Source organism: Asparagus officinalis, chromosome 2, assembly GCF_001876935.1.
Source record: "Asparagus officinalis chromosome 2, Aspof.V1, whole genome shotgun sequence".
Taxonomy (NCBI): Eukaryota; Viridiplantae; Streptophyta; class Magnoliopsida; order Asparagales; family Asparagaceae; genus Asparagus; species Asparagus officinalis.
Window position 1 is genome coordinate 60,059,087 of NC_033795.1, and position 26,174 is coordinate 60,085,260.

Sequence of the window (26,174 nt, forward strand, 5' to 3'; positions counted from 1 at the left end):
AGGGACCCCAGTTGACCAGGATGAAGAGTTCCGTCCCCCTTCCCAGGCGAGACCTTCGATGATTGTCCCTGCTGCTAGGCGGAAGAGATTAGCCCGTAAGCCACGTGTAGCTTCCCGAGCATCTGATATGGACTTGGCTGGTGATGATCCTGCTAGTGACGAAGGTAACATCTACTCTGTAAACCACCTTCTTGGTTATTCGGAACATTGACTCATGCTTTTCCATCTCTATATAAGAGAGCGTGGAGAGAGCGAAATGAGTCCCGATTCCGTTCCTGTGTCTCCTGGTGAGCCTGACCCGCTGCCCCAATTAAAAAGGCCTACAGGGGTTGCCGACATTAGGGAGGATAGCAATGTAGGACCTGATTCCGCAGATCCAGGTACATCTACTATTGACAATCTATCTTTTAGATGGTATACAAAAGAATTTGTGCATCCTCTAATCATCTCTGTACATCTTGCTTCTTCAGATAACTTGCAGGAGGCATACGTGGATTTTGGGAATAAAGAGGCCAACGCATCCATAAGGGGTAACTCATTTTTGTTGGTTGTAGTCTCTTTATTCTTCTTTGGTACTTATATTCTTTTACGTCAGATTTATCTATTGATGATTTTGACGAGGAAGGCTTGATCGCGGAGACTCCTACACTCCATTTCATGTATAGCTCTCCTCAATTTGATGGCCAGTTACCCAGAGGTATATTTTCCGAGCCTACGTTCGATAAGAATCTTGAGGATGATTCTTTCGAAGGTATATGCCTCCTCCCAAATTAATTATAGGACTAGCCAATTTTGACTAATGCAGCTATAATGTGATGCCTTTGAGAATTCTGACTTGTATTTAACAGGAGTTTTTGTTGAGAATGACCCTGTTGAGCCGGCTATGGGACCAACTACACCAGTTGATACACCCCCAGCCGTTACACCTCCACCACCCCCAGTGACTCAAGAGGGTATGAATACTATTTATTTACTCTTCAAGGTCTTTTTCTGACGGTTTTTTTTTATCGTGCAGGGAATTCTTCTCGTCTTCATATTCTGGCGAGGGAGTTGTTATCTGATGATGATCCTGAGAAGATTGTCATCTGCATAGAAGTCCGCTCCTTCTTCTCTTTCATGAATGCTATGATTGGCAAGCTTTTCCATGGTGGACTTTCTCTTCGCCAATTCAAGCCTTTCCTTGATTCTAAAGTCAATTTGATAAGGGAAGCGGGACATCCAGATTTGGCACAGGCTATAGTTGATGACCTTGATTGCCTAGAGCATGAGCTTCAGATGTTTCGTGAGCTCCGAGATGCAGGTGCCTCCTCATTTATTGCTGCCGAGCTGGACGCCCGCTTACAGTCATCACGCGAGACTCGGATTTTTGCTGAGCTCGAGATTCAGATGCAGCGGGGCCGAGTAGATCGAGTTAAGACGAGCCTTGCTACTAGATTATCTTCGCTTGCCGAGCTCGATCTTTCTATTACCTCCTGTGCGACCGAGATAGACCAGCTCAGAAGAACACTCCGTGAAAAAGAGGAGACTTTGGATATTCTTCAGATGACGAAAGCACAGGATCAGCAAACCCACACTGCTTTATCTGATGAGTTGAGATCCCTGGAGCAGAAGCTAGCCGAGACAGAAGAGATCGCTGCGAGGACTTCAGCCACCACCGAGGAGTCCATCAGGGCTGAACTTAGGCAAGCTTATGATGAGAAGCTTTCTAAGATCAGTCAGCAGATTTTTGGTCATGGTCTTGATGTATGATTTTGTTTGCTGAACACTTTGACTTTTGATTCTCTTAGTGAAACTTGCTTTCGTCTTTATTATGATTCGTCATTCCATTTGAAATGATTGACCACAATACTCATAGGATTTTTGGCAAACCCTCAGCCATCAACGGGTTTGATGAGCCTTTACCGACTACCGTTTGAGTCGGGCTAGCATGCGGATTGTTTAAATCCGTTCGCATGTAACGTTATGCTCGGAGATTGAATTCTCCGAGACTTTGTGCTATGATGTCGAATACATAGACTTCGCCATTGTTACGGGAATAGGCTACCCGGCGACACGTGTTAGGTGTTGACTTTAGGATTTTTGGCTAACCCCCAGCCTTCAACGGATTTGATTAGCCTTTACCGACTACCGTTTGAGTCGGGCTAGCATGCGGATTATCGGAATCCGTTCCGCATGTAACGTTGTGCTAAGGGAATGAACTCCCTTAGACTTCGTGCTATGATGTCGAATACATAGACTTCGCCATTGTTACGGGAATAGGCTACCCGGCGACACGTGTTAGGTGTTGACTTTAGGATTTTTGGCTAACCCCCAGCCTTCAACGGGTTTGATTAGCCTTTACCGACTACCGTTTGAGTCGGGCTAGCATGCGGATTATCGGAATCCGTTCCGCATGTAACGTTGTGCTAAGGGAATGAACTCCCTTAGACTTCGTGCTATGATGTCGAATACATAGACTTCGCCATTGTTACGGGAATAGGCTACCCGGCAACACGTGTTAGGTGTTGACTTTATCCCTACTTAGGCTTCGGGATAAAATACCCCAGAATCGGACTCTGGTGTCTTTTTGTTCGGAAAAAGACTAAACCGGCGACGCGTGTTAGGCGTCGGCATATCCTTTCTTAGGATTCAGGATGAAATTCCCCATGCGTGTAAGGCATGGATTTTGGTGTTATTAATAACAGCCTGCCGCAATGTTGAATATGCGGGCGAGTGTTCTTTTCAACGGTTAAGAACTAACCGGCAGCGCGGGTTAAGCGCAGACTTATCCTTGCTTAGGTTTCAGGATAGAATACCCCAGAATCGAACTCTGGTGTCTTTTTCTACGGAAAAAGACTAAACCGGCAGCGCGTATTAGGCGCAGACTTATCCCTGCTTAGGATTCGGGATAAACTTCCTAGGATGAATCCTAAATTGATAAATTTCGGAAAAGATCGATGCGGGAAAGGCAGAATTTTATATTCTATTTCCCGGTCTTCTTTTAGGGTGAAGGCGAACCCGAAAACAAGGAAGGAAGAATTTTATATTCTATTCCCTGATCCTGGAAAGGAAGAATTTTATATTCTATTTCCAGCGAGGAAGAAACTAGAAGTGGGGTGTCCACTCCGAGAATCTGGAAAATTTAGATAAACTTGCCTTTTATAGGATGAGTTATCTAAACTGAAAATGGGTTCTTCGTTTATCGAAGTGGAATTTTCAACTCCGGTTATAACCATGAACAAGGTTTAACCAAAGAGAAAAAGGGAAGGAGTTCTTTCGTTTATCGAAAAGGGACTCCGAACTGAAAGTGGACCTCTTGCTCATGGAGAGAATCAAGAGGGCCAGAAAAACATTTTTGGTGGACTCACTGTCAATTGAAATTGATCAGTGAGGGATTTTGGTGGTGAACAATGATTTTGGGTTATCCTCTAGAATATTAAGTGTAATATTCTTCAAGGAACTTCCCGGTAAACGAGTTATCCTGAATGTACTAGGGATAGTACTTTTTCAGGAACTTCCCATTTATTGGCATTAATTGCCTGGCGCCCTCTTGAGTAATCAGGCGATATGCGCCGTTTGAATAGACTGTGTCTATTACAAACGGTCCTTCCCATTTGGGTTCGAATTTACCTTTCTTCTTGGAGGTGAGAATTATTGGTCGGCGAGCAGCGAGGACCAGATCTCCTTCCTTGAAGCTTCTCTGTCGGACTCTTTTGTTAAAAGCCCTTGACATCCTGGCTTGGTAAAACTCGATGTGTTGTTGAGCCTCCAAACGCTTTTCATCCAGCCTCTCGAGCTCTTCGAGACGCTTCTGATGTTGTTCTTCGGTCGTCATCTCCGTTGCGAGAGCGATCCGAAGGGAGGGAATTTGAATTTCCAAAGGTAGCACCGCTTCGCATCCATATACTAACGAGTACGGAGTAGCTCCCGTAGGAGTGCGTATGGTGGTGCGATAAGCCCAGAGTGCTTCACCGAGTTTATCGTCCCAGTCTCGTTTATTGGTCTTCACGAGCTTTGACAAGATCTTGATGATCGTCTTGTTAAACGCCTCCGCTAATCCATTCGCGACGGGATAATAAGGTGTTGATGAAACGTCTTCAATTTTGAACTTGTTACAAAATCTGATGAAGGCGTTGCTTATAAATTGCGGACCGTTGTCATGAATGATCCGTCTTGGCACGCCGTGTCGGTAGATGACATGATGCTTGATGAAATTAATGACGTTGTTCGTCTTCACTTCTCTAAGCGGAATCGCTTCAGCCCACTTTGAGAAATAATCTGTGATCGCGAGGATGAACCGATCACCTTTGACTGAAGGGGGAAAAATAGGACCGACTATGTCCATACCCCAAGTCTCGAACGGCCATGAAGTGGTTGACGTGTGCAACTGCTCTGGCGGTTGATGCATATAATTCGCATGTATCTGGCAAGCGTGGCATTCTCGTGCGTATTCGATTGCGTCACGAACCATCGTTGGCCAGAAATATCCCATCCTCCTGATGCGATCATACAGTTTAGGACCGGGCTGATGCGCACCACATTCTCCTTCGTGTGCTTCCTTAAGAACTTCCTTTGCTTCTCTGTTCGAAAGGCATCGGAGTAAAAGACCGTCGTACCCTCTACGGTATAATGTATGGGTTTCAGTATTATAGAAGAATCTTGGAGCTCTTCGGCGGATTGATTCCTTTTCTTTTACATCCTCTGGCAAGATACCATATTGGACGTAGTCGATGATAGGAAAACGCCAATCTCGGGACTCAGACCCAATTTGAGTTGAATTCACCTCTTTGGCGTTCACGTTTCTATCCTCTTCTTCTTCAATCTCCGTACTGTATATGGGTACGCAGAGTTGATGCGTCCGTACTGTGACTAACAGCTCAGCTTCGGGAGGCTGTGCCAGTGATACTGCTAGTGCCGCCAGTGCGTCTGCATAAGCGTTCTGGAGACGAGGGATGTATTCAATAAAGAATTCTTCGAAAGATTCTGCCATTTTGATGGCTTCCTGGTGGTACGGGATCAGGTCTTGATTCCTGACTTCATACTCACCGCGAACTTGGTTGACTATCAATTGCGAATCTCCAAAAGCTTCGAGATATTCGACCCCCAGCTCTTTGGCGAAACTGAGTCCAATGAGAAGCGCGTTGTATTCGGCAACATTATTGGAGCACGGACTAGTCAACGAATAAGCCCGAGGCATCACGTGCTTTCCAGGGGAGATTAAGACGACTCCAACTCCAGAGGAAACTGTAGGACATCCCGGGGTTATTACTCTATTAACTGCCCTTGAGGCACCATCGAAGTATAATTGCCATACTTGTTGGTGTGATGTGGTGTTAACCTCGTGGGTTTCATCCGGCAAGTCATCATATACTTCTGCCGTATCTGTGGTCGGGTTTGCCGCCAAAAGGTCACAAATCGCCTGTCCTTTTATCGACTTCTGCTGCTTGAAGTGCAAATCGTATTGGGACAAGAGAAGGGCCCACTTCGCTAGACGCCAATTCATAGAGGCCGGTTGCGTCATAAACACCCGTACTGGATTAACGTTGGAGATAACGTAGATCGTCTGTCCCACCAGGTAATGCCGCATCTTTTGCATCGCAAATACCAATGCAAGGCATTCTTTCTCAATCATCGGATATCGAGACTCAGCGCCTACCAAGGTCCGACTGAGGTAATAAACTGCCTGTTCGTGACCGTTATCATCGTCTTGCGCTAGTAAGGCACTTATCGAGTGGTTCATCGCCTTGAGATAAATCAAGAACGGTTTACCAGATTTCGGTGCAACGAGAACAGGAGGGTTCGCCAGATATGTTTTGATATCTTCGAACGCTTTTTGGCAGGCATCATCCCAGATGAATGATACTCCTTTCTTGTTCAGCTTAGAGAACGGTTGGCACTTCCCAGAAAGATTTGAGATGAAACGCCGGATATAAGCTAAACGCCCTTGCAATCCTCTGAGTTCTCTCAGATTCCTCGGGGGCTGCAATTCATGTATCGCCTTCACCTTATCAGGATCGATATGTATACCCTTAGTGGTGACGACGAACCCAAGAAATTTTCCGCTGGACATTCCAAGAAATGATTTAGTGGGGTTCATCTTCAACTGATGACTCCTCATGAGATCGAACATTGTCTTCAAATCCTTGATGTGATCTTCCTTGTTGCGGCTTTTCACAACCAAATCATCAACGTAACATTCGACTGTTTTCCTGAGATGTTCTTGGAAAATCTTAGTCATCGCTCGCTGGTATGTGGCACCGGCATTCTTCAGGCCGAAAGGCATCACCGTATAGCAGAAAACGCCGAGGGGTGTTCTAAACGCCGTATGCTTCTCATCCTCTGGATGCATCTTGATCTGGTTATATCCCGAAAATCCATCCATGAAGGACATCCTCTCAAATCCACATGTATTGTCGATAATGACATCCGTGATCGGGAGAGGGAAATCGTCTTTCGGACATGCTTCATTCAGGTTCCTGAAGTCGATGCAAATCCTGATTTTGCCATTCTTCTTCATGACGGGAACGATGTTGGCTAACCAGTCTGGATGTTGTTCCTCTCGGATAAATCCTGATTCGATCAACTTCTTAACCTCTGCCTCAATGGCTTCCATAATCTGCGGACGAAACCGTCTTTGCTGTTGCTTGACAGGTTTGGCATCCGGCTTGATATCGAGGCGGTGCATTGCGACATTGGGGTCGAGCCCTGGCATGTCTTCATAATTCCATGCGAAGACGTCGATATATTCCCTGATGAGAGCAATCAATTCCTCCTTCTCATCTGGGGGAAGACTGTCGCTGATGAATATAGGCTTTGGGTTAGCTTCATCACCCATGTTAATCTGGACTATTTTATCTTCAGTGGGTGGTTCTCTTTGCTCGAACCTATCGCCATACTGCATATTCAGATGGTGAACCCACGGGTCTTCCCATGTTGGCATTTGATCGTCGTCTTCCAACGAACCTTTCTCCTGGAGGAGAACTTGGACTTCTTGGACTTGCGGGGGGAGGTTGATCCAGACGAGGACAAGTATTCCTCGAACTTAGTTTGGTCGAACTCGTACTCAACCTCCTCCACTGTGGAGGTTGAGTGGATGATTTGGTCGGACCGCTTCCGGAGTTGTCTTTATCTCGAGGAGGATCGTCAAAGATAGTCTCATCCTTGTTCGCGGTGAAAATCGTTGTTTTCTTCATCATTGATTCCATTGCAAATTCTTGTAATAGTTTATCGATTACAAAGATCCGGTCTTTTTTTAGATCCGGTTACAACGAAAATCAAATAACACAAGAAATAAAGAAAATTACAACTTTCTCCTTATTTGTCGAACGAATCGCAAGATCCTGTTTTGCGGTCTCTTGCTTTGTGTGGGTTCTTTGCCTGCGCCGGGGTTTATCCGTGGACCACCGCGAGATCTAGATCCGATCAGATCTAAGCAGTACGACGGGTATTATTCCACAAAGGAAATAATAGCCGGGGAGGATTGATTCACCAAGGAAACAATCGTCCAAGTCTCGGGATCTAAGACCAAGCTTAGATCCGGAGTACGTCTGCGTAGATCTGAGATCCGGTCCTCTCGAACACCTGCCTTTTTTGGCGTTGACAATCGCTGAGCACCAGATCTGGAAGAGTGAGTCCCCGAAGTCCCAAAGCTCCAATCTTTTTTAAGTTTCGAGACTTGAATCCGGCAGAGCTTCGCCTCCAAAATTTCCAACCCTTGAACCAATGAACCAAGTGGCCTATTTATAGGCTCTCTTTACTGTGCCCGCGCACAGGACACTGTCGGCCACCTATGGGTGGCCGGCACTGGGCCGAGCCACCCATAGGTGGCTTGGCTTTGGCCGAGCCCCCTTAGGCATGGTTGTTTCGTCGTTTTCCGCTCTTGGTTCTATCCGTGATTCGGTTCTGTGGTTGATTTATTCAGACTTGATTCGTTGATCTGATTTGGCAGTAAATCCGGATCCCGATTAGGCAGTAAATCCACTTCTGAGTTCGAGTCCGAAACCGATCTTGATTCGATCGTGATTCGTCCGAGTATGCCCTTGGTTGGATGACTCGTTGACTCTTCGAACACTTGGCTTGATCCCGCACGCGAATGGACGTATTCCGTTGCTTGCGTGCAATTAGTCAATCTCGTTACCTCGTTGGTTTGTCGGTTTGTGCCGAGCTGAGCTAAGGGACCTATAAGCAATTTTATATGCCTACAGATACCCCCTCCAAAGTATTTCAGTCTCGTTCTTTTATAGAAGAGTCTGGAATACTTTGGATATGATTGTCCCAACCTTCAGTCGGTGTAATAGGACCTTGGAATGACTTCCGTTCTTGATTCCTTCAATTCTCCAGGCTATTCGGTGCTTTGTCGAATGTCTGAAAGAGTTTCGGTGCTGCATTTATTGTCTGACCGTTGTCGGAATTTTGAACTTTGAAGTCGGTTCCTGATTTAGCTGACCATCGATTGTTGGCGTCGAGTCTTTATCTGCAACGCGTTGTCCGGCGTCTTATTGTTTGAGTTATCCTTAAGAATATTTATAGAAAACATTCTCCAGGAACTTCTCAAAAAATTAGGGAACAGTTTATACTCATATACCTTATTGGAGTATTTAAGAAGCAGTTTAAACTCATGCACCTGTTGGAGGAATGAGAAGCAGTTTATACTCATATACTCTTCGGAGTGATAAGAAGCAGTTTATACTCGTATACTTTTCGGAGTAAGAAGCAGTTTATACTCGTATACTTTTCGGAGTAAGAAGCAGTTTATACTCGTATACTTTTCGGAGTAAGAAGCAGTTTATACTCGTATACTTTTCGGAGTAAGATTTTTTTTCATTGCAACGCATTGATAGGCGTTGACCTAGGGTTACACGTTGTCCGGCGTTAACCCTAGGGTTTCGAACGTCGTACGTTGAATTTTTGCTCGCAACGCGTTGACTGGCGTTGACCTAGGGTTACGCGTTGACCGGCGTTGACCCTAGGGTTTCGAACGTCGTACGTTGAATTTTTTGCTCGCAACGGTTGACTGGCGTTGACCTAGGGTTACGCGTTGACCGGCGTTAACCCTAGGGTTTCGAATTTTTTGCTCGCAACGCGTTGACTGGCGTTGACCTAAGGTTACGCGTTGTCTGGCGTAGACCTTAGGGTTTTGAACGTCGTATGTTGCTCAGGTCACGAGACCAACTAAAGAAGCTGATGCGTCAGTGACTCTCGTATTTATAGGATTTTTGGCAAACCCCCAGCCATCAACGGGTTTGATGAGCCTTTGAGCTTTTGTTGAGAAAGACCATGTTGAGCCGGCTGTGCGACCAACTCCACCAGTCGATGCAGCTACAGTTGTTACATCTCCATCACCCCCAGTGACTCGAGGGGAAGGAGGTATAATTTAATTAGCTGAGCGATGCCGTTCATTTCCTCATTGAGGCTTTTGACGAACTTCTCTTCTTTGTGTAGGGCTTCCTTCTCAGCTTCATATCCTCGTTAAGGAGTTGTTATCAGGGGATGACCCTGAGAAGATCATCATCAGCGTAGAAGTCCGCTCTTATTTCTCCTCCCTGACTGTTATAATTGGCAAACTCCTCCACGACGGACTTTCTCTTCGCCAATTTAAGCCCTACCTCGATTCCAAGATAAACTTGATTAGGGACATAGGATGTCCGGATCTAGCGACGGCTATGGTTGATGACCTTGATCGCTTAGAGCGTGAGCTTCAGATGTTTCATGAGCTCCGGGATACAGGTGCCTCTTCATTCGTTGCTGCCGAGTTGGATGCTCGCTTACAGACATGGCGCAGTACTCGGATGGTTGCTGAGCTCGAGATTCAGGTGCAGCGGGACCGCATAGATCGAGTTGAGGCTGATTTCGCCACTAGATCTTCTTTCCTCGAGGAGCTTGATTCTCAGATAGATCAGCTCCGACGAGAACTCCGTGAGAAGGAAGACACAAAGATGCAGAATCAGCAAGCAAATGCTGCTTTATCTGATGAGCTGAAGTCCTTGAAGCAGAGACTGGCTGAGACAGAGGAGGATGCTGTGAGGACTTTAGCTGCGAACGAAGAGTCTGTTAGAGCTGAGTTGCAGGAGGAGCTTAGACGCTCTTATGACGAGAAGTTATCTGAATTCAGTCAGCAGATTCTTAGCCATGGGCTTGATGTATGATTTTATTTGCTGAAAACCTTGACATTTGATTCTCTTTAGTGGAATTGGTTTTTATCTTTATCTTTATTATGATTCCTCATCACGTTTGAAATGATTGACCATAATACTCATAGGATTTTTGGCAAACCCCCAGCCTTCAACGGGTTTGATTAGCCTTTACCGACTACCGTTTGAGTCGGGCTAGCATGCGGATTATCGGAATCCGTTCCGCATGTAACGTTGTGCTAAGGGAATGAACTCCCTTAGACTTCGTGCTATGATGTCGAATACATAGACTTCGCCATTGTTACGGGAATAGGCTACCCGGCGACACGTGTTAGGTGTTGACTTTAGGATTTTTTGGCTAACCCCCAGCCTTCAACGGGTTTGATTAGCCTTTACCGACTACCGTTTGAGTCGGGCTAGCATGCGGATTGTCGGAATCCGTTCCGCATGTAACGTTGTGCTAAGGGAATGAACTCCCTTAGACTTCGTGCTATGATGTCGAATACATAGACTTCGCCATTGTTACGGGAATAGGCTACCCGGCGACACGTGTTAGGTGTTGACTTTAGGATTTTTGGCTAACCCCCAGCCTTCAACGGGTTTGATTAGCCTTTACCGACTACCGTTTGAGTCGGGCTAGCATGCGGATTGTCGGAATCCGTTCCGCATGTAACGTTGTGCTAAGGGAATGAACTCCCTTAGACTTCGTGCTATGATGTCGAATACATAGACTTCGCCATTGTTACGGGAATAGGCTACCCGGCGACACGTGTTAGGTGTTGACTTTAGGATTTTTGGCTAACCCCCAGCCTTCAACGGGTTTGATTAGCCTTTACCGACTACCGTTTGAGTCGGGCTAGCATGCGGATTGTCTAACTCCGTTCGCATGTAACGTTGTGCTAAGAGAATGAATTCTCTTAGACTTCGTGCTATGATGTCGAATACATAGACTTCGCCATTGTTACGGGAATAGGCTACCCGGCAACACGTGTTAGGTGTTGACTTTATCCCTACTTAGGTTTCGGGATAAAATACCCCAGACTGGTCTTCTGGTGTCTTTTTCTACGGCGAAAGACTAAACCGGCGACGCGTGTTAGGCGTCGGCATATCCCTTCTTAGGATTCAGGATGACATTCCCCATGCGTGTAAGGCATGGATTTTGGTGTTATTAATGACGACCTGCCACAATGTTGAATATGTGGACGGGTGTTCTTTTTAACGGTTAAGAACTAACCGGCAGCGCAGGTTAAGCGCAGACTTATCCTTGCTTAGGTTTCAGGATAAAATACCCCAGAATCAGACTCTGGTGTCTTTTTGTGCGGAAAAAGACTAAACCGGCAGCGCGTGTTAGGCGCAGACTTATCCCTGCTTAGGATTCGGGATAAACTTCCTAGGATGAATCCTAGATTGATAGATTCTTAGAAAAGGTTGGTGCGGGAAAGGAAGAATTTTATATTCTATTTCCCGGTCTTCTTTTAGGGTGAAGGCGAACCCAACAGACAAGGAAGGAAGAATTTTATATTCTATTCCCTGATTCTGGAAAGGAAGAATTTTATATTCTATTTCCAGCGAAGAAGAAACTAGAAGTGGGGTGTCCACTCCGAGAATCTGGAAAATTTAGATAAACTTGCCTTTTATAGGATGAGTTATCTAAACTGAAAATGGGTCCTTCGTTTATCGAAGTGGTATTTTCAACTCCGGTTATAACCATGAACAAGGTTTAACCAAAGAGAAAAAGGGAAGGAGTTCTTTCGTTTATCGAAAAGGGACTCCGAACTGAAAGTGGACCTCTTGTTCATGGAAAGAATCAAGAGGGCCAGAAAAACATTTTTGGTGGACTCACTGTCAATTGAAATTGATCAGTGAGGGATTTTGGTGGTGACAATGATTTTGGGTTATCCTCTAGAATATTAAGTGTAATATTCTTCGAGGAACTTCCCGGTAAATGAGTTATCCTGAATGTACTAGGGATAGTACTTTTTCAGGAACTTCCCATTTATTGGCATTAATTGCCTGGCGCCCTCTTGAGTAATCAGGCGATATGCGCCGTTTGAATAGACTGTGTCTATTACAAACGGTCCTTCCCATTTGGGTTCGAATTTACCTTTCTTCTTGGAGGTGAGAATTATTGGTCGGCGAGCAGCGAGGACCAGATCTCCTTCCTTGAAGCTTCTCTGTCGGACTCTTTTGTTAAAAGCCCTTGACATCCTGGCTTGGTAAAACTCGATGTGTTGTTGAGCCTCCAAACGCTTTTCATCCAGCCTCTCGAGCTCTTCGAGACGCTTCTGATGTTGTTCCTCCGTCGTCATCTCCGTTGCGAGGGCGATCCGAAGGGACGGAATCTGAATTTCCAGCGGTAGCACAGCTTCACATCCGTATACCAGCGAATACGGGGTAGCTCCCGTAGGCGTGCGTATGGTGGTGCGATAAGCCCAGAGTGCTTCACCGAGTTTATCGTCCCAGTCTCGTTTATTGGTCTTCACGAGCTTTGACAAGATCTTGATGATCGTCTTGTTAAACGCCTCCGCTAATCCATTCGCGGCGGGGTAGTAAGCTGTCGACGAAACATCTTCGATTTTGAACTTGTCGCAGAATCTGACGAAGGCATTGCTTATGAACTGTGGACCGTTGTCATGAATGATCCTTCTTGGCACGCCGTGTCGGTAAATGACATGATGCTTGATGAAATTGATGACGTTGTTCGTCTTCACTTCTCTAAGCGGAATCGCTTCAGCCCACTTTGAGAAATAATCTGTGATCGCGAGGATGAACCGATCACCTTTGACTGAAGGGGGAAAAATAGGACCGACTATGTCCATGCCCCAAGTCTCGAACGGCCAAGACGTGGTTGACGTGTGCAACTGCTCTGGCGGTTGATGCATATAATTCGCATGTATCTGGCAAGCGTGGCATTCTCGTGCGTATTCGATTGCGTCACGAACCATCGTTGGCCAGAAATATCCCATCCTCCTGATGCGATCATACAGTTTAGGACCGGGCTGATGCGCACCACATTCTCCTTCGTGTGCTTCCTTAAGAACTTCCTTTGCTTCTCTGTTCGAAAGGCATCGGAGCAAAAGACCGTCGTACCCTCTACGGTATAACGTATGGGTCTCGGTATTATAGAAGAATCTTGGAGCTCTTCGGCGGATTGATTCCTTTTCTTTTACATCCTCTGGCAAGATACCATATTGGACGTAGTCGATGATAGGAAAACGCCAATCTCGGGACTCAGACCCAATTTGAGTTGAATTCACCTCTTTGGCGTTCACGTTTCTATCCTCTTCTTCTTCAATCTCCGTACTGTATATGGGTACGCAGAGTTGATGCGTCCGTACTGTGACTAACAGCTCAGCTTCGGGAGGCTGTGCCAGTGATACTGCTAGTGCCGCCAGTGCGTCTGCATAAGCGTTCTGGAGACGAGGGATGTATTCAATAAAGAATTCTTCGAAAGATTCTGCCATTTTGATGGCTTCCTGGTGGTACGGGATCAGGTCTTGATTCCTGACTTCATACTCACCGCGAACTTGGTTGACTATCAATTGCGAATCTCCAAAAGCTTCGAGATATTCGACCCCCAGCTCTTTGGCGAAACTGAGTCCAATGAGAAGCGCGTTGTATTCGGCAACATTATTGGAGCACGGACTAGTCAACGAATAAGCCCGAGGCATCACGTGCTTTCCAGGGGAGATTAAGACGACTCCAACTCCAGAGGAAACTGTAGGACATCCCGGGGTTATTACTCTATTAACTGCCCTTGAGGCACCATCGAAGTATAATTGCCATACTTGTTGGTGTGATGTGGTGTTAACCTCGTGGGTTTCATCCGGCAAGTCATCATATACTTCTGCCGTATCTGTGGTCGGGTTTGCCGCCAAAAGGTCACAAATCGCCTGTCCTTTTATCGACTTCTGCTGCTTGAAGTGCAAATCGTATTGGGACAAGAGAAGGGCCCACTTCGCTAGCCGCCAATTCATAGAGGCCGGTTGCGTCATAAACACCCGTACTGGATTAACGTTGGAGATAACGTAGATCGTCTGTCCCACCAGGTAATGCCGCATCTTTTGCATCGCAAATACCAATGCAAGGCATTCTTTCTCAATCATCGGATATCGAGACTCAGCGCCTACCAAGGTCCGACTGAGGTAATAAACTGCCTGTTCGTGACCGTTATCATCGTCTTGCGCTAGTAAGGCACTTATCGAGTGGTTCATCGCCTTGAGATAAATCAAGAACGGTTTACCAGATTTCGGTGCAACGAGAACAGGAGGGTTCGCCAGATATGTTTTGATATCTTCGAACGCTTTTTGGCAGGCATCATCCCAGATGAATGATACTCCTTTCTTGTTCAGCTTAGAGAACGGTTGGCACTTCCCAGAAAGATTTGAGATGAAACGCCGGATATAAGCTAAACGCCCTTGCAATCCTCTGAGTTCTCTCAGATTCCTCGGGGGCTGCAATTCATGTATCGCCTTCACCTTATCAGGATCGATATGTATACCCTTAGTGGTGACGACGAACCCAAGAAATTTTCCGCTGGACATTCCAAGAAATGATTTAGTGGGGTTCATCTTCAACTGATGACTCCTCATGAGATCGAACATTGTCTTCAAATCCTTGATGTGATCTTCCTTGTTGCGGCTTTTCACAACCAAATCATCAACGTAGCATTCGACTGTTTTCCTGAGATGTTCTTGGAAAATCTTAGTCATCGCTCGCTGGTATGTGGCACCGGCATTCTTCAGACCGAAAGGCATCACCGTATAGCAGAAGACGCCGAGGGGTGTTCTAAACGCCGTATGCTTCTCATCCTCTGGATGCATCTTGATCTGGTTATATCCCGAAAATCCATCCATGAAGGACATCCTCTCAAATCCACATGTATTGTCGATAATGACATCCGTGATTGGGAGAGGGAAATCGTCTTTCGGACATGCTTCATTCAGGTTCCTGAAGTCGATGCAAATCCTGATTTTGCCATTCTTCTTCATGACGGGAACGATGTTGGCTAACCAGTCTGGATGTTGTTCCTCTCGGATAAATCCTGATTCGATCAACTTCTTAACCTCTGCCTCAATGGCTTCCATAATCTGCGGACGAAACCGTCTTTGCTGTTGCTTGACAGGTTTGGCATCCGGCTTGATATCGAGGCGGTGCATTGCGACATTGGGGTCGAGCCCTGGCATGTCTTCATAATTCCATGCGAAGACGTCGATATATTCCCTGATGAGAGCAATCAATTCCTCCTTCTCATCTGGGGGAAGACTGTCGCTGATGAATATAGGCTTTGGGTTGGCCTCATCACCCATGTTAATCTGGACTATTTTATCTTCAGTGGGTGGTTCTCTTTGCTCGAACCTATCGCCATATTGCATATTCAGATGGTGAACCCACGGGTCTTCCCATGTTGGCATTTGATCGTCGTCTTCCATGGTGGATGGATCGGCTGTAGCCATATTTGACATTAGGGTTTTGAAGACTTCTCCCAGACTTGTATCGGAGTCCCACTCTGAAGCATCGGGAGAGTATCCTTTCTTGGCTTTGTTAGCAATTTGATCGATGATTTGCCAACCACATTCGTCATCTGATGAAACATAACCTAAGCCTCGCCCATATTTATAATAATCCTCAGGTTTACCTTTTGGTACATATACTGCTTTGGCTGGATTACGAGGACCTCGATCGAAGTATAAACCTTCTCCGAGTGTGAAATCGTAGCCCTGCTTTTCCATGAGCTTGCGCGCTTCTGGACTATACTTGGATAGATGTCGACCAGGTTTGTCATCATCTTCGTCTTCACTTAGGAAATGATCTGGTAACGGAGAGCTTTTTCCTTTACCGTAAATCACTTCTTTAGCACCTCTTACTTTGTTCGGGATGACCATGGTTGTTCCGAAAGAATGCTGGAGGTGTTCCTTCGTTACATAGGATGATCGGATCGGCATATACAACTCAGGATTGTCGTACAGCTCTTTTATCACATCATCAAGAGACAAGGAGTACTCTAAATCATCTTTTATTGCAATATCGGCAAGTTGCCAGTTACAATCTGCATCTGACGATTGTTCATCGTCAAGATTGATTACAAAGGGTACAATGTCATTTAAAACAAAACCGCCATTGTAATCGAATCCGGCTTCAGAATCAGCTTCTTCTCCGCTGTCTGTGCCCTGGGCCGATGGTTCAGTATCGGATTCGTTACCATAAAGGAGAGAATCGGTGAAATAATTCTCATACCCCTTGAATGGTTGCTTATCCGCGACCACCGTCCTAACCTCATTGTCAGTGTCGACATACTTCAAACACTGATGGAGAGTAGATGGAATTATCACGTTACTATGGATCCAAGGCCGACCCAATAGTAAGTTGTACGAAGTCTCCGCATCGATCACATAACACGTGACTTCTGTCTTCAGATCTCCCATCTGGCACTTCACCCGGATCTTACCCAAGGGTCTTGACCCACTAGTGTTGAATCCATAAATAACAGTGCCTGTGGACGCCAACTTGCTTACTGGAATGCTGAGGAAATGCATCAATCGAAGCGGCATAATACTCACAGCAGAACCCGGATCCACTTGGATTCGGTTGACTTGGCTGGAGCCAATGTATCCGACGAAATATAACGGCCGATCGTGGTTCGAATTCTTCGTCTGCATATCTTCTTTGGTGAAAGTAATGCAGGGAAGGTTCTTAGTCGCTATGTTGCACTGTTGACTCAGCGGTTCTGGCTGTTCATGCACCGGCTTGACTTGAGTCAGAAATACCTCTGCATTGGCCAAAGCTTCTTGTAGGGCCTCCCTGGTTTCTTTGGATAATCGCAGCAACTCATACAGCGTTATCCGTGCAGGAATGTTGGCTAATTGCGCCATAATGTCGAAGCTATGCGGAGTCTTCGAGCTTTCCGGTTTGTCTCTTCCAATTGGACGACTGAAACGAGACTGCTTCGGATTCTGTACCTCTTGGGGATTCTTCTCTTTTGGTTTATTCACCGGTTGTCGTAGAGCTTCTTTACCCGGTGTGGGACTTGTAATCACTCCCATCTCCGTGAGAGTTTTGGCTGGTCCCCGCTTGTTCACCCCCTGCTCACTAGGTGGCGGATAATTGTAGTGGTATTCATTTCCGCTCCGTGTCGCAAAAGCTTCTTGTTCTTCTTCAGAGAGCGGGAAAGTGGGGATTCTTTCGTCATCTTCCCCTGGGATAGCAGAGACTCCATAACAAGACTTCCCTTTTCCTTTAGACTTCCTCCCGGATGACGAACCGGCCCATTGTTCATCTCCAATCAGATCTGGATGAACCCAAAGGATTTCGCCATTTGGGGTTGTGTGCGGCACAAGTCCCTTTTGGCGCTGTCCGTGCGGGTCGTCATTCACCGTCTTCATCCCGACTTTGGTGACGCGTTTTGGCTCGAACCAAGTTGTAGGCACCGACCCGAAACTGATTGACACTGCGTTTGCCCCCACATTCTTGGCTGGTTTCGGGGTTATGACCCCTACGTCGATTAACGCCTGGATCTTGTCCTTGAGGTGGTAGCATGATCTCGTAGGGTGGTGGACCGCTCTGTGGTACGCGCAGTACTTTGGATCCGTCACCTTGCTGGCTCCCTCTTGATCCACGATCGCTTGCAGCTGGATTTTGTTGTTCTCCAACAAGTATTTGAAGATGCCGGGAACTTCATCATCCTTGAAGGAGTAGACTTTGGGGAACCTCGGTTCCGAAGACTTTTGTTTCTGAGGCCGTTGTTGCCAATGCGGTTGGGATTGTTGTGGCGCTCGTTGCTGCTGTTGTTGCTGAGGTTGCAATTGAAAAGTTTGGTTAGCATCAACGGCATTAGCATGAGCTTTACCTTTTCCTTTTTGGTTGAAGTTCTGTTTCGGAGGATTTGTTGCCGGTTGGCTTCTCTCCGCCTTCTTTCTTCTGAGGAATCGCTCAGCTTGCTCTCCTCGGACTTTCAGATCCTTCCATGTCTTGGATGGTGCTGTGCCCATTGCTTCCAACACGTCCAGCGAAAGGTTGTTGTGGCATGTCTGGAGGATGAATTCATTGGTGATCGGGTCCCGGCAGTTCATCGCCTTGTTCCGGAACCTTTTGACGAAGGTGTCGACTAACTCCCCGTCTTTCTGCTTCTCATCGAGCAACGATCCGATAGAGATCTCGGTGTCGTCGTCGAAGAAATTTGTAAGGAACTTCGTCTCCATGTCGTCCCAACTGTTTATGCTTCCTGGCTTGAGGCGACGATACCAATCGAAGGCGGCTCCGCGAAGAGTGCCAACGAATGACCGCACCATCAGAGGCTCATTACCAGAGATGACTCCCAAGTGCGATTTGAAGTAAATCAAATGCTGAGTGGGTGAACCCATCCCATTAAACGGCGTGAAGTTAATTAGACTGAACTTCGCCGGATATGGGATTGATTCCCACTCTCTTGGGTATGGACAAGGAATGCCCGTCTTTTTCGTCTCTTGAGCGGAAATCAATGTATTGATTTTGCTCTCGAGGTTTTTAATTTTTAGGCTTTCACCTGTATCTTCAATAGCATTCCCGTTACCACCCCCTGCATTGACGGGAGGATCATTGATATTATGAGCATTCGTATCCTCGTCCTCCTGATGGACTTGGTTGCGACGACTTGGCTCGCCTTGCTGGTTCGTCAATGCTTGGATTTGTTGGTCATGCATTTCTCTCATGTTCTGCATGGTCATCTGCATCTCGAACCTGAAAGTTTCCTGCTGCTTAGCCAAAGCGTCTTCAATCATCTTGGCAATTTGCTCCGCACTTATCATATGCGCCTCGCGGGGTTGTCCCTCGCTGGATACCGTATTATCTGATGCGACTGCGGAGCCGGCATCAGATTCTTCATCTTCTGAAGGGCGTCTTGTCCGAACCCTACCATAGGTTGCTCGCTCGATGGTTCCGGACTGCAGACGGGTTCTAGGCCGGGAGGCTCTCAGAATTGACTCGAAATCATCCCGTGCCGATGTCCCCTTGCTGGTCATGTTGGTAGTGACCCTTGAACGTTCATCATCTTTGACCATTGTTCCTCTTCTTCGGAAACGTCTAGTCCTTGGCTTTGGCGCTTCCATGCTGAGTCTTTGGAACACGGAAACTCTTTCGGGAAACATTTTGGTGCAGTCGCACTCAGATAATACCGCCCGAATGAGTTTTGAGCAAGGACATTGAGTCTCTAATCTTTGAGGGCTCCTCTTTCTGGATTTGCTCGTACCTCCAGCACGATAGTACAGCTTGTCCGTTTGAAAGTCGGAGCAACCTATCGTGTGTTGGCACGATCTCCCAGGTATAACGTCATCGTCATCAGACAACAACGTTTCCTTCTGAGAATGAATTTCCTTCTTTGAGCTCTCCAGAGTCACACGCCTCGAAACGCGCCTTTGTGGGTGTGAATCTTCAGCGGGCTCCTGCACTTCGATGCGCAAAGTTGTGCGCTTGGGTGCCACGATTTTCTCCAAATGTTGAGGGTTGCGGCAACCCCCAGCATGTGTTGAGGGTTGCGGTAACCCCCAGCATGTTGAATTGTTTGGGACTTCTTCATTGGCCCCAACCGTTCTTGAACTGGAGCTTTGCCTCGTTCTTTGGGAAGTGGACCGAGGCGCTCCAAAATTGACTTTCTCCTTCGGGATGATTCGGCATGATCTCCCGGAGTAGTTGCGGAAATCACCAGCGATTTAGGTTGATTCGCCGTAGTTTGAACTTTCGGCGGCTGCAGTTGTTGTTCCTTGGTCTGAACCGCCGCTTCAGACTTCGGCCTCGTCACCTCCTTTTGCAGTCTTCTACGGGCTTCTTCAGCTTTGGCCCGTACTTGCGCCGATAATGCGCGGCGCTTGCGGATACGCTCCTCCAGCGTCGTACGGTTCCGTTTGACCCGGACCCACTCCATCGTTGATGGCTTGGAGGAACCACTCTTCACTTGATGTTGAGCCTGTTTGCCTCGTTTGTTCTTCAGATCCGCATTGTAGCGGACCCCGTCAACGGACTCCATGGCCTTGGCGAATTGCTTCGCGAGGCGTTGACGCTGCCTCTGGCGAGCTCTCTTAGAGAGAGTCACCACGCCTTCGATGGTGGATTTGACCTGCTTAGATGCCGATGGGACTTCACCCGACGCAACTTCGGCGTCGATCGGGGTGAGGTTGTCGTTGGTGGCTTCAACTTCTTCGCACCAACGGACTTTTCTCCTGGAGGAGAACTTCTGGAATTTCTTGGACTTACGGGGGGAGGTTGATCCAGATGAGGACACGTACTCCTCGTACTTTTGCTGGTCGAACTCATACTCGACTTCCTCCACGACCGGGATCGAGATCCGCGGCTGCGACGGTCCGATCTCGGCAGCGAGATCGGTGGCTCCCACTGTGGTCGCCATATTGTTCGCGGGAAAAATCGTTGTTTTCTTCATTGATTCCATTGCTATCTTGAATAACAGTTTTTCGGTTACAGAAGATCCGGTCTTTTTTTAGATCCGGTTACAATGAAAATCAAAAATAAAGAAAATTAAATTACAACTTTTTCTCTTTTGTCGAACAAATCGCGAGCTCCTGTTATTCGGTCACTCGCTTGGGTGGGTTGTTTGCCTGCGCCGGGGTTGTTTGCCGTGGACCACCGCGCGATCTAGATCCAAACAGATCTACGCAGTATAACGGGTATTATTTCACCAAGGAAATAATAGCCGGAGGGATTATTTCACCAAGGAAACAATCGCTCGAATCTCGGGATCAAAGACCAAGCTTTGATCCGGAGTGTAACAACGTAGATCTGAGATCTCGATCCCCTCAAACTCCTGCCTTTTGTGATGCGGGTGCTCGCCAAGAATCAGATCTGAATGTCCAAGTCTTCAAGCCTTCAAAAACTCCAAGATGAGGTCTTAATCCGGCAGAGTTTCGGCTCTCCAAAAGTTCTTCCAAAAAAGTCCTCCAAAATGATGAATGACCCCGCCTATTTATAGGCAACCAGATCTGTGCATTTGGCACAGATCTGGGCGGCCACCTCAGGGTGGCTCGGCTCATGCTGAGCCACCCTGAGGTGGCTCGGCCTTGGCCGAGGGTGGCTCGGTTTCGGCCGAGCCCCTCCGGGTTTTGCGTCCGTCGTTCGGTTGTTTCGGTTCTTGTATCCGCTTCGTCCGTGATTCGGTTATGCGGTTGATTGGTCTGAAATCGATTCGTTGACTTGATTCCTGATTTGGCAATAAATCCGATTCTGAGTTCGATTCCAAAACTGATCGTGACTCGATCGCGATTCATCCGAGTTCGCCCATGGCGTTGCTCTGAACCTCGATTTATTCTGAATCTTGATTTGGAAGTCTGGATCCCGATTAGGCAGTAAATCGGCTTTGGTGTCTGAGTTCGAATCCGTTATATGGTTGAATGACTCATTGACTCCCTGAACCGTTGGTTTGATTCCGTACGCGAGTGGATTCATTCCGTCGTTCGCGTGCGGTTCGTCAGCTTCGTAGCCTCGTTAATCCGCTCCGTCGCACATTGTTTGGCTTCGGTGTTGATGGGCTAACGATCGTGCTTAGATACGTCGCCCGATGGTTCATTAGTTCGTGTTGAGCCGTGTTAAGGGACCTATAAGCAATTTTATATGCCTACAAGGCCACTGTAAGAAAGAACCAAAAAGTCAGGACGGGATCTGCCCTAAGGATAAATCCGCCAATCAAGTAAAGACGGGTAAATTCGCCTGTCAGAAGGCAAGACCCGCTTAACGAGAACAAAGTCTGCCTAATGAAAATGATACCCCCCTTTATCGGAGAAAAAAGTCAAACTCGCCTATCAAAAACGAGTTCGCCTTCACCCAATAAGGGTCAGTTTCGCCTGTGGAGGCAGAAATCGTCCTCTATGAGCAAACACAAAATTCGCCCAAAAAGGGGCCGACTTTGCCCTAAATCGGGGAAGCTGCCAAAGATGATTAAATCCAGGGAAGACAAGCAATGCTCATTGCTCCCAACCCGACGTCTGTAGCCTACGCAAAGTAGTCAGACTAACCTCTCGACTTACCCAAGTGCGTATCAGGTATGCTGACGGGTGCGCCGGCGGCGAGGCGGTCGGAATAACGTCCGGGGCCTCCTCCTTTTGCAACACACCTCTTAGATTTCGGCGCCATTGAGGGGATTAAGCGGGAACTCTCTCGTTAGAAAATTTTCAAGATTCTTGAGCACGGTAACCCTCAAAGGAAGAGGACAACTTTTTTTTAAAGGCGAAGTTGCCAACGTGGCCACGATCGTCCTCAAAAAGCGAAGCACCGGCAGACAAGAGACGTAACCACGATCGAAATCAACGGCCCAGATTGCCCCCGATATTTAGAAGTGCCACGTCAAGACGGGAAACGGGCCGATCGAAAACCCAGGACCCAAGTCGAAATTGACGGTTGTATCCAACGACCAGGTTCGAAAACTACGGCCACGATCCAGACGAGGCGTACGAAGCTCGCGTCAGAGCGCGACGTGACGGAACCACGCCGTCTTAGCTGGGAAGCACGAAGCCCACCAGCGGACGCATGGCTCACCCACGATGAACCTAGTCTCGCCCGAAAGGAAGGGTCTCGCCCGCGAAAACTCGACCCAAATCCACGAGTCGAACAGAAACCCACCTCCAAAACTCAACTTCGCCTGAACGGCTCGTTCGCCCTTAAAGACAAACGACAAATAACACGACTCGCCCCAAACTTGGAACCGCCTACGAGATGACCTCGCTAAAACCCACGCCTCGAATAGCTGAGGTTTAGAGTAGAAATCTTAGCATCAAGTCTAAGAGAAACTACTCGACAACTCATCATACTGAGGGGAATAGTATGGCTAGCCCGATTCAAACGGTAATCGGTAAAGGCACATCAAACCCGTTGATAGCTGAGGGTTTGCTAAAAATCCTAAAAGAAACCAAATGTGCTTGCTTCGTCAAAAACTTCTTCATTCAAAGTATTCCAGACCACACGCAAGCCGGTTTAGGTCTGAAAACTTTGAAGGGGGTCTTGTAGACGGTAAAAAATACCGCTGTGAGCTTGCAAGAGATTCACCTGAATGATCAACTCGCCTGCACGAGCCAGAATCAACTGGGAATAGCGGAATTTCGCCTTTTACACAACTCGCTTGCTCGAGTCCAAAGTCGAATCTGCCCGCAAACCTCAAAGATGTAAGTACAGCTAGGTATCCGCTACCCCACGTGGCAGGGCGGGCTTTCCCATCCCTCTCGACCTGAGAGGGGAGAGAGCACAGTGCTCCAGGCCCGTCGAGTAGCCGTTCACAGTACAAGTGATCGGACAGGCGTCAGATCCACCTGAACATTCATAAATCCGTCGAGTAGCCGTTCACAGTACAAGTGATCGGACAGGCGTCAGATCCACCTGAACATTCATAAATGCGGTTCACCTCACCCATCCAGGTCGGGAGCTGGATCCGCCGGCATTCGGCAAGTTAGCCAGACCCACTCGAGTACTGTGCACCTACTTCACCGCCTCTCCTGACCAGAAAGGAGAAGGCACCGTGCTCCAAGTACGCCGAACGGCCACACACAGTACGAATGATCGGACAGACGCCAAATCAATCTGCGAACTCATAAATGCGGTTCATCAATGCTGGTCAAATCCACTCGAATAGTGGGCGGCCGTTGCCTCACGTACAAGGATGGGCCTTCCCATTCTATGCGACACGACATAAAGCACAATCCCTCAAATGACCATTCATAGTATCGAGAGGCGGCAAAACATCTCTCAACAGGATATGGTCACATCCCATGATTCAAGGAGCGGCCACGCCGTCTCTCCGCTATATAGGAACTTCTTCCAGCCACGAAGAAGAGGTTCAGTCCAATTCAGATTTTCTTCCAAGTCAAGAAGAAGAGATTCAGCTGTTTAGCCGTGCAAGCGATTCGCTCATAGTTGAACCAGCTAATTGAACCATTAGCTCTCAATCCCCAAGAGGATCGAGACCAAGTTGTTCGCATAATCCTTGTGTTACAGCACCACTGTCTAGTTCTAAGCTCCGATCGCCGACAAACTAAGCAGACCCGAACTCCATCAACTCGAGCTTCTACTGCGTACTGAAGCTCTCCAGCAACCTCGATCGAACGGTCCAAGGGAAGCAGACTCGACACAAGCATCGAGCGAAGCATCCTGTAGCCACCTAAAGTCCCCACACTAAACAAAGAGGGCATTCCCTCTGCTTCTGTTGTAATTTCGATTCATTAGTTTATAATAAGCTTTCTTATCAATACAAACGAAACTCCCTGTTTTCGGGAAATCCAAATTTACACCCTACATATATCATGCATATAAATAAGAAAGAATATACTCATAATATTTTTTATAGCCTCCCAAAACCTCAGCCAAAAACCCCAAACCAAATAAGAACTTAACTCAATAAGAACTAGCAATAAGATTGATATGAAATACAATAGTAGAAATGCTAGAAAATAGAGTTAAGGAAACTTCTCTATAAACACAAAGAGAGGATGAAAGGATATTGAAGATGAATTCCTCAACAGATGATGCAAACTCCTCTTTGTAACAGCAAACCCCAAAAACAAACTAAACAAACTTAAACTCTTTTAAAACTTGTTAAAACATTATCTTTGGTTCATTGAGAACTGAGATCAATGGGATATTTATAGCCTCCAAGAACCTCAGCCAATACCCCCAAACCAAATGACAAAAACAGCCCCAGCAACGGTAACAAAAATAGCCGTTGGAAACAGAACTGACAGAGCGGCAGTCGACCGAAAAAATTCGCGGTCGACCGCGATCCAGATCTAAAACTGAGAATACAAGCAGAACTTCGTCGGTCTACCGGTGCGGTCGACCGATAGAAATTTCGAGCTCTCGGTCGACCGCACCAGTCGACCGACAAACTCTCTGCTGCCCACTGACGACTGAACATATGAGCAGTCGACTGGTGCGGTCGACCGATAACTGATACTACAGAAAGCTAGTTCTGAAAACTGTTTTTCTGATTTTAAAACACTGTTTAAAAATATCAAATAAATTCCAAAAAATGTAAAACTTTGGGGAATGATTGTAGACATGATACTAAACATTCTACAATGACTGGTTTCTAAAAAGGACTTCCCAAATGAAAAATATCATTATTTTACAAAATAGTCCAAATCATGAAAATGTAAACATATGAGTTTGATATTTAGGCTAAACCATGTTTTAAAATTTTGCACAATGATTATATAGACTTAATAAAATATGTATATGATTATTGTTAAGTCCAAAAACTAAGAATACAAAATTTTCACAAATATGCATATTCTATGCAATAAATACTAAAATACAATAGAGTATGAAATATGTAATTTCATATATATAATTTCATATATATAAACATAAAAACCCAAAACACATGTAATTCCGCCAACCTCCTTTGGATATGATCGTTGAAGCTCTATTCCATCCATCCTCCAACATGTTGTTTGCCTAGAATAAATACAAAACACAAATACTAGACAAACAACATTAGAAGTAAATTGTTTGTTAAACATTATCAAAACAAGAAGGCCAACAACCCTAAGTTGATTATTGCAGGCTCTTAGCTTTTGGAGTTCGAATTCAGCCGATTTCTGAGAATCGCGCCACGCCTGTAACCTGGAGTCCATTTGAGAAGCAATATAGGAGGGTGCACCTTTGATGCGGAGATCCATTAGAAATTCAGCATGTTGTTTGAAGTCGGCCAAATAAGCGTCGATGGAATCAGCCAATTCACCATATCCTTCTTCTCGTATTTCCGACATATAGCGATCAAGAGGTCTCTTAAAATTCTCAAAATACGATCCTTTGAAGAGAATGTGATCGACCATAGCGTTCAAAAAAGAGATGAAGCCTTGGAGATCAGAGCAAATGATAGCCTTATCCGGATCTTCGTCTGCTAATAAAGCTTGGATTTGACTTGATAATGATGAAGGAGCTGCGATGAGGACAAATATGTCAGTACAAAATATATATGTGCATACATAACAACGAACGGAAGTATACCAAGCTTAACGAAAAATTCAATGACTTAACTACCTTGACTTGTCGATACCGGAGTCGGCTCTACAACTGCTAGAGTTGGTTCAGGAATGA

The 26,174-nt window shown here is 46.5% G+C and overlaps 1 protein-coding gene across 1 annotated transcript; it reads left to right on the plus strand.

Moving 5' to 3' along the window:
• On the plus strand, positions 932-25,740 carry LOC109831232. Its single transcript, XM_020398568.1, has 3 exons — positions 932-953; positions 1,016-1,661; positions 25,638-25,740. The coding sequence occupies exons 2-3, from the start codon at positions 1,117-1,119 to the stop codon at positions 25,738-25,740; spliced, it is 648 nt and encodes a 215-aa protein (XP_020254157.1). The 5' UTR covers positions 932-953; positions 1,016-1,116.

Coding starts and splice junctions, on each gene's coding strand:
- LOC109831232 (XM_020398568.1), top strand. CDS start 1,117: ATGAATGCTATGATTGGCAAGCTTTTCCATGGTGGACTTTCTCTTCGC. Junction 1,662..25,637: donor ACTTCAGCCACCACCGAGGA/GTCCATCAGGGC, acceptor TGATTATTGCAG/GCTCTTAGCTTTTGGAGTTC.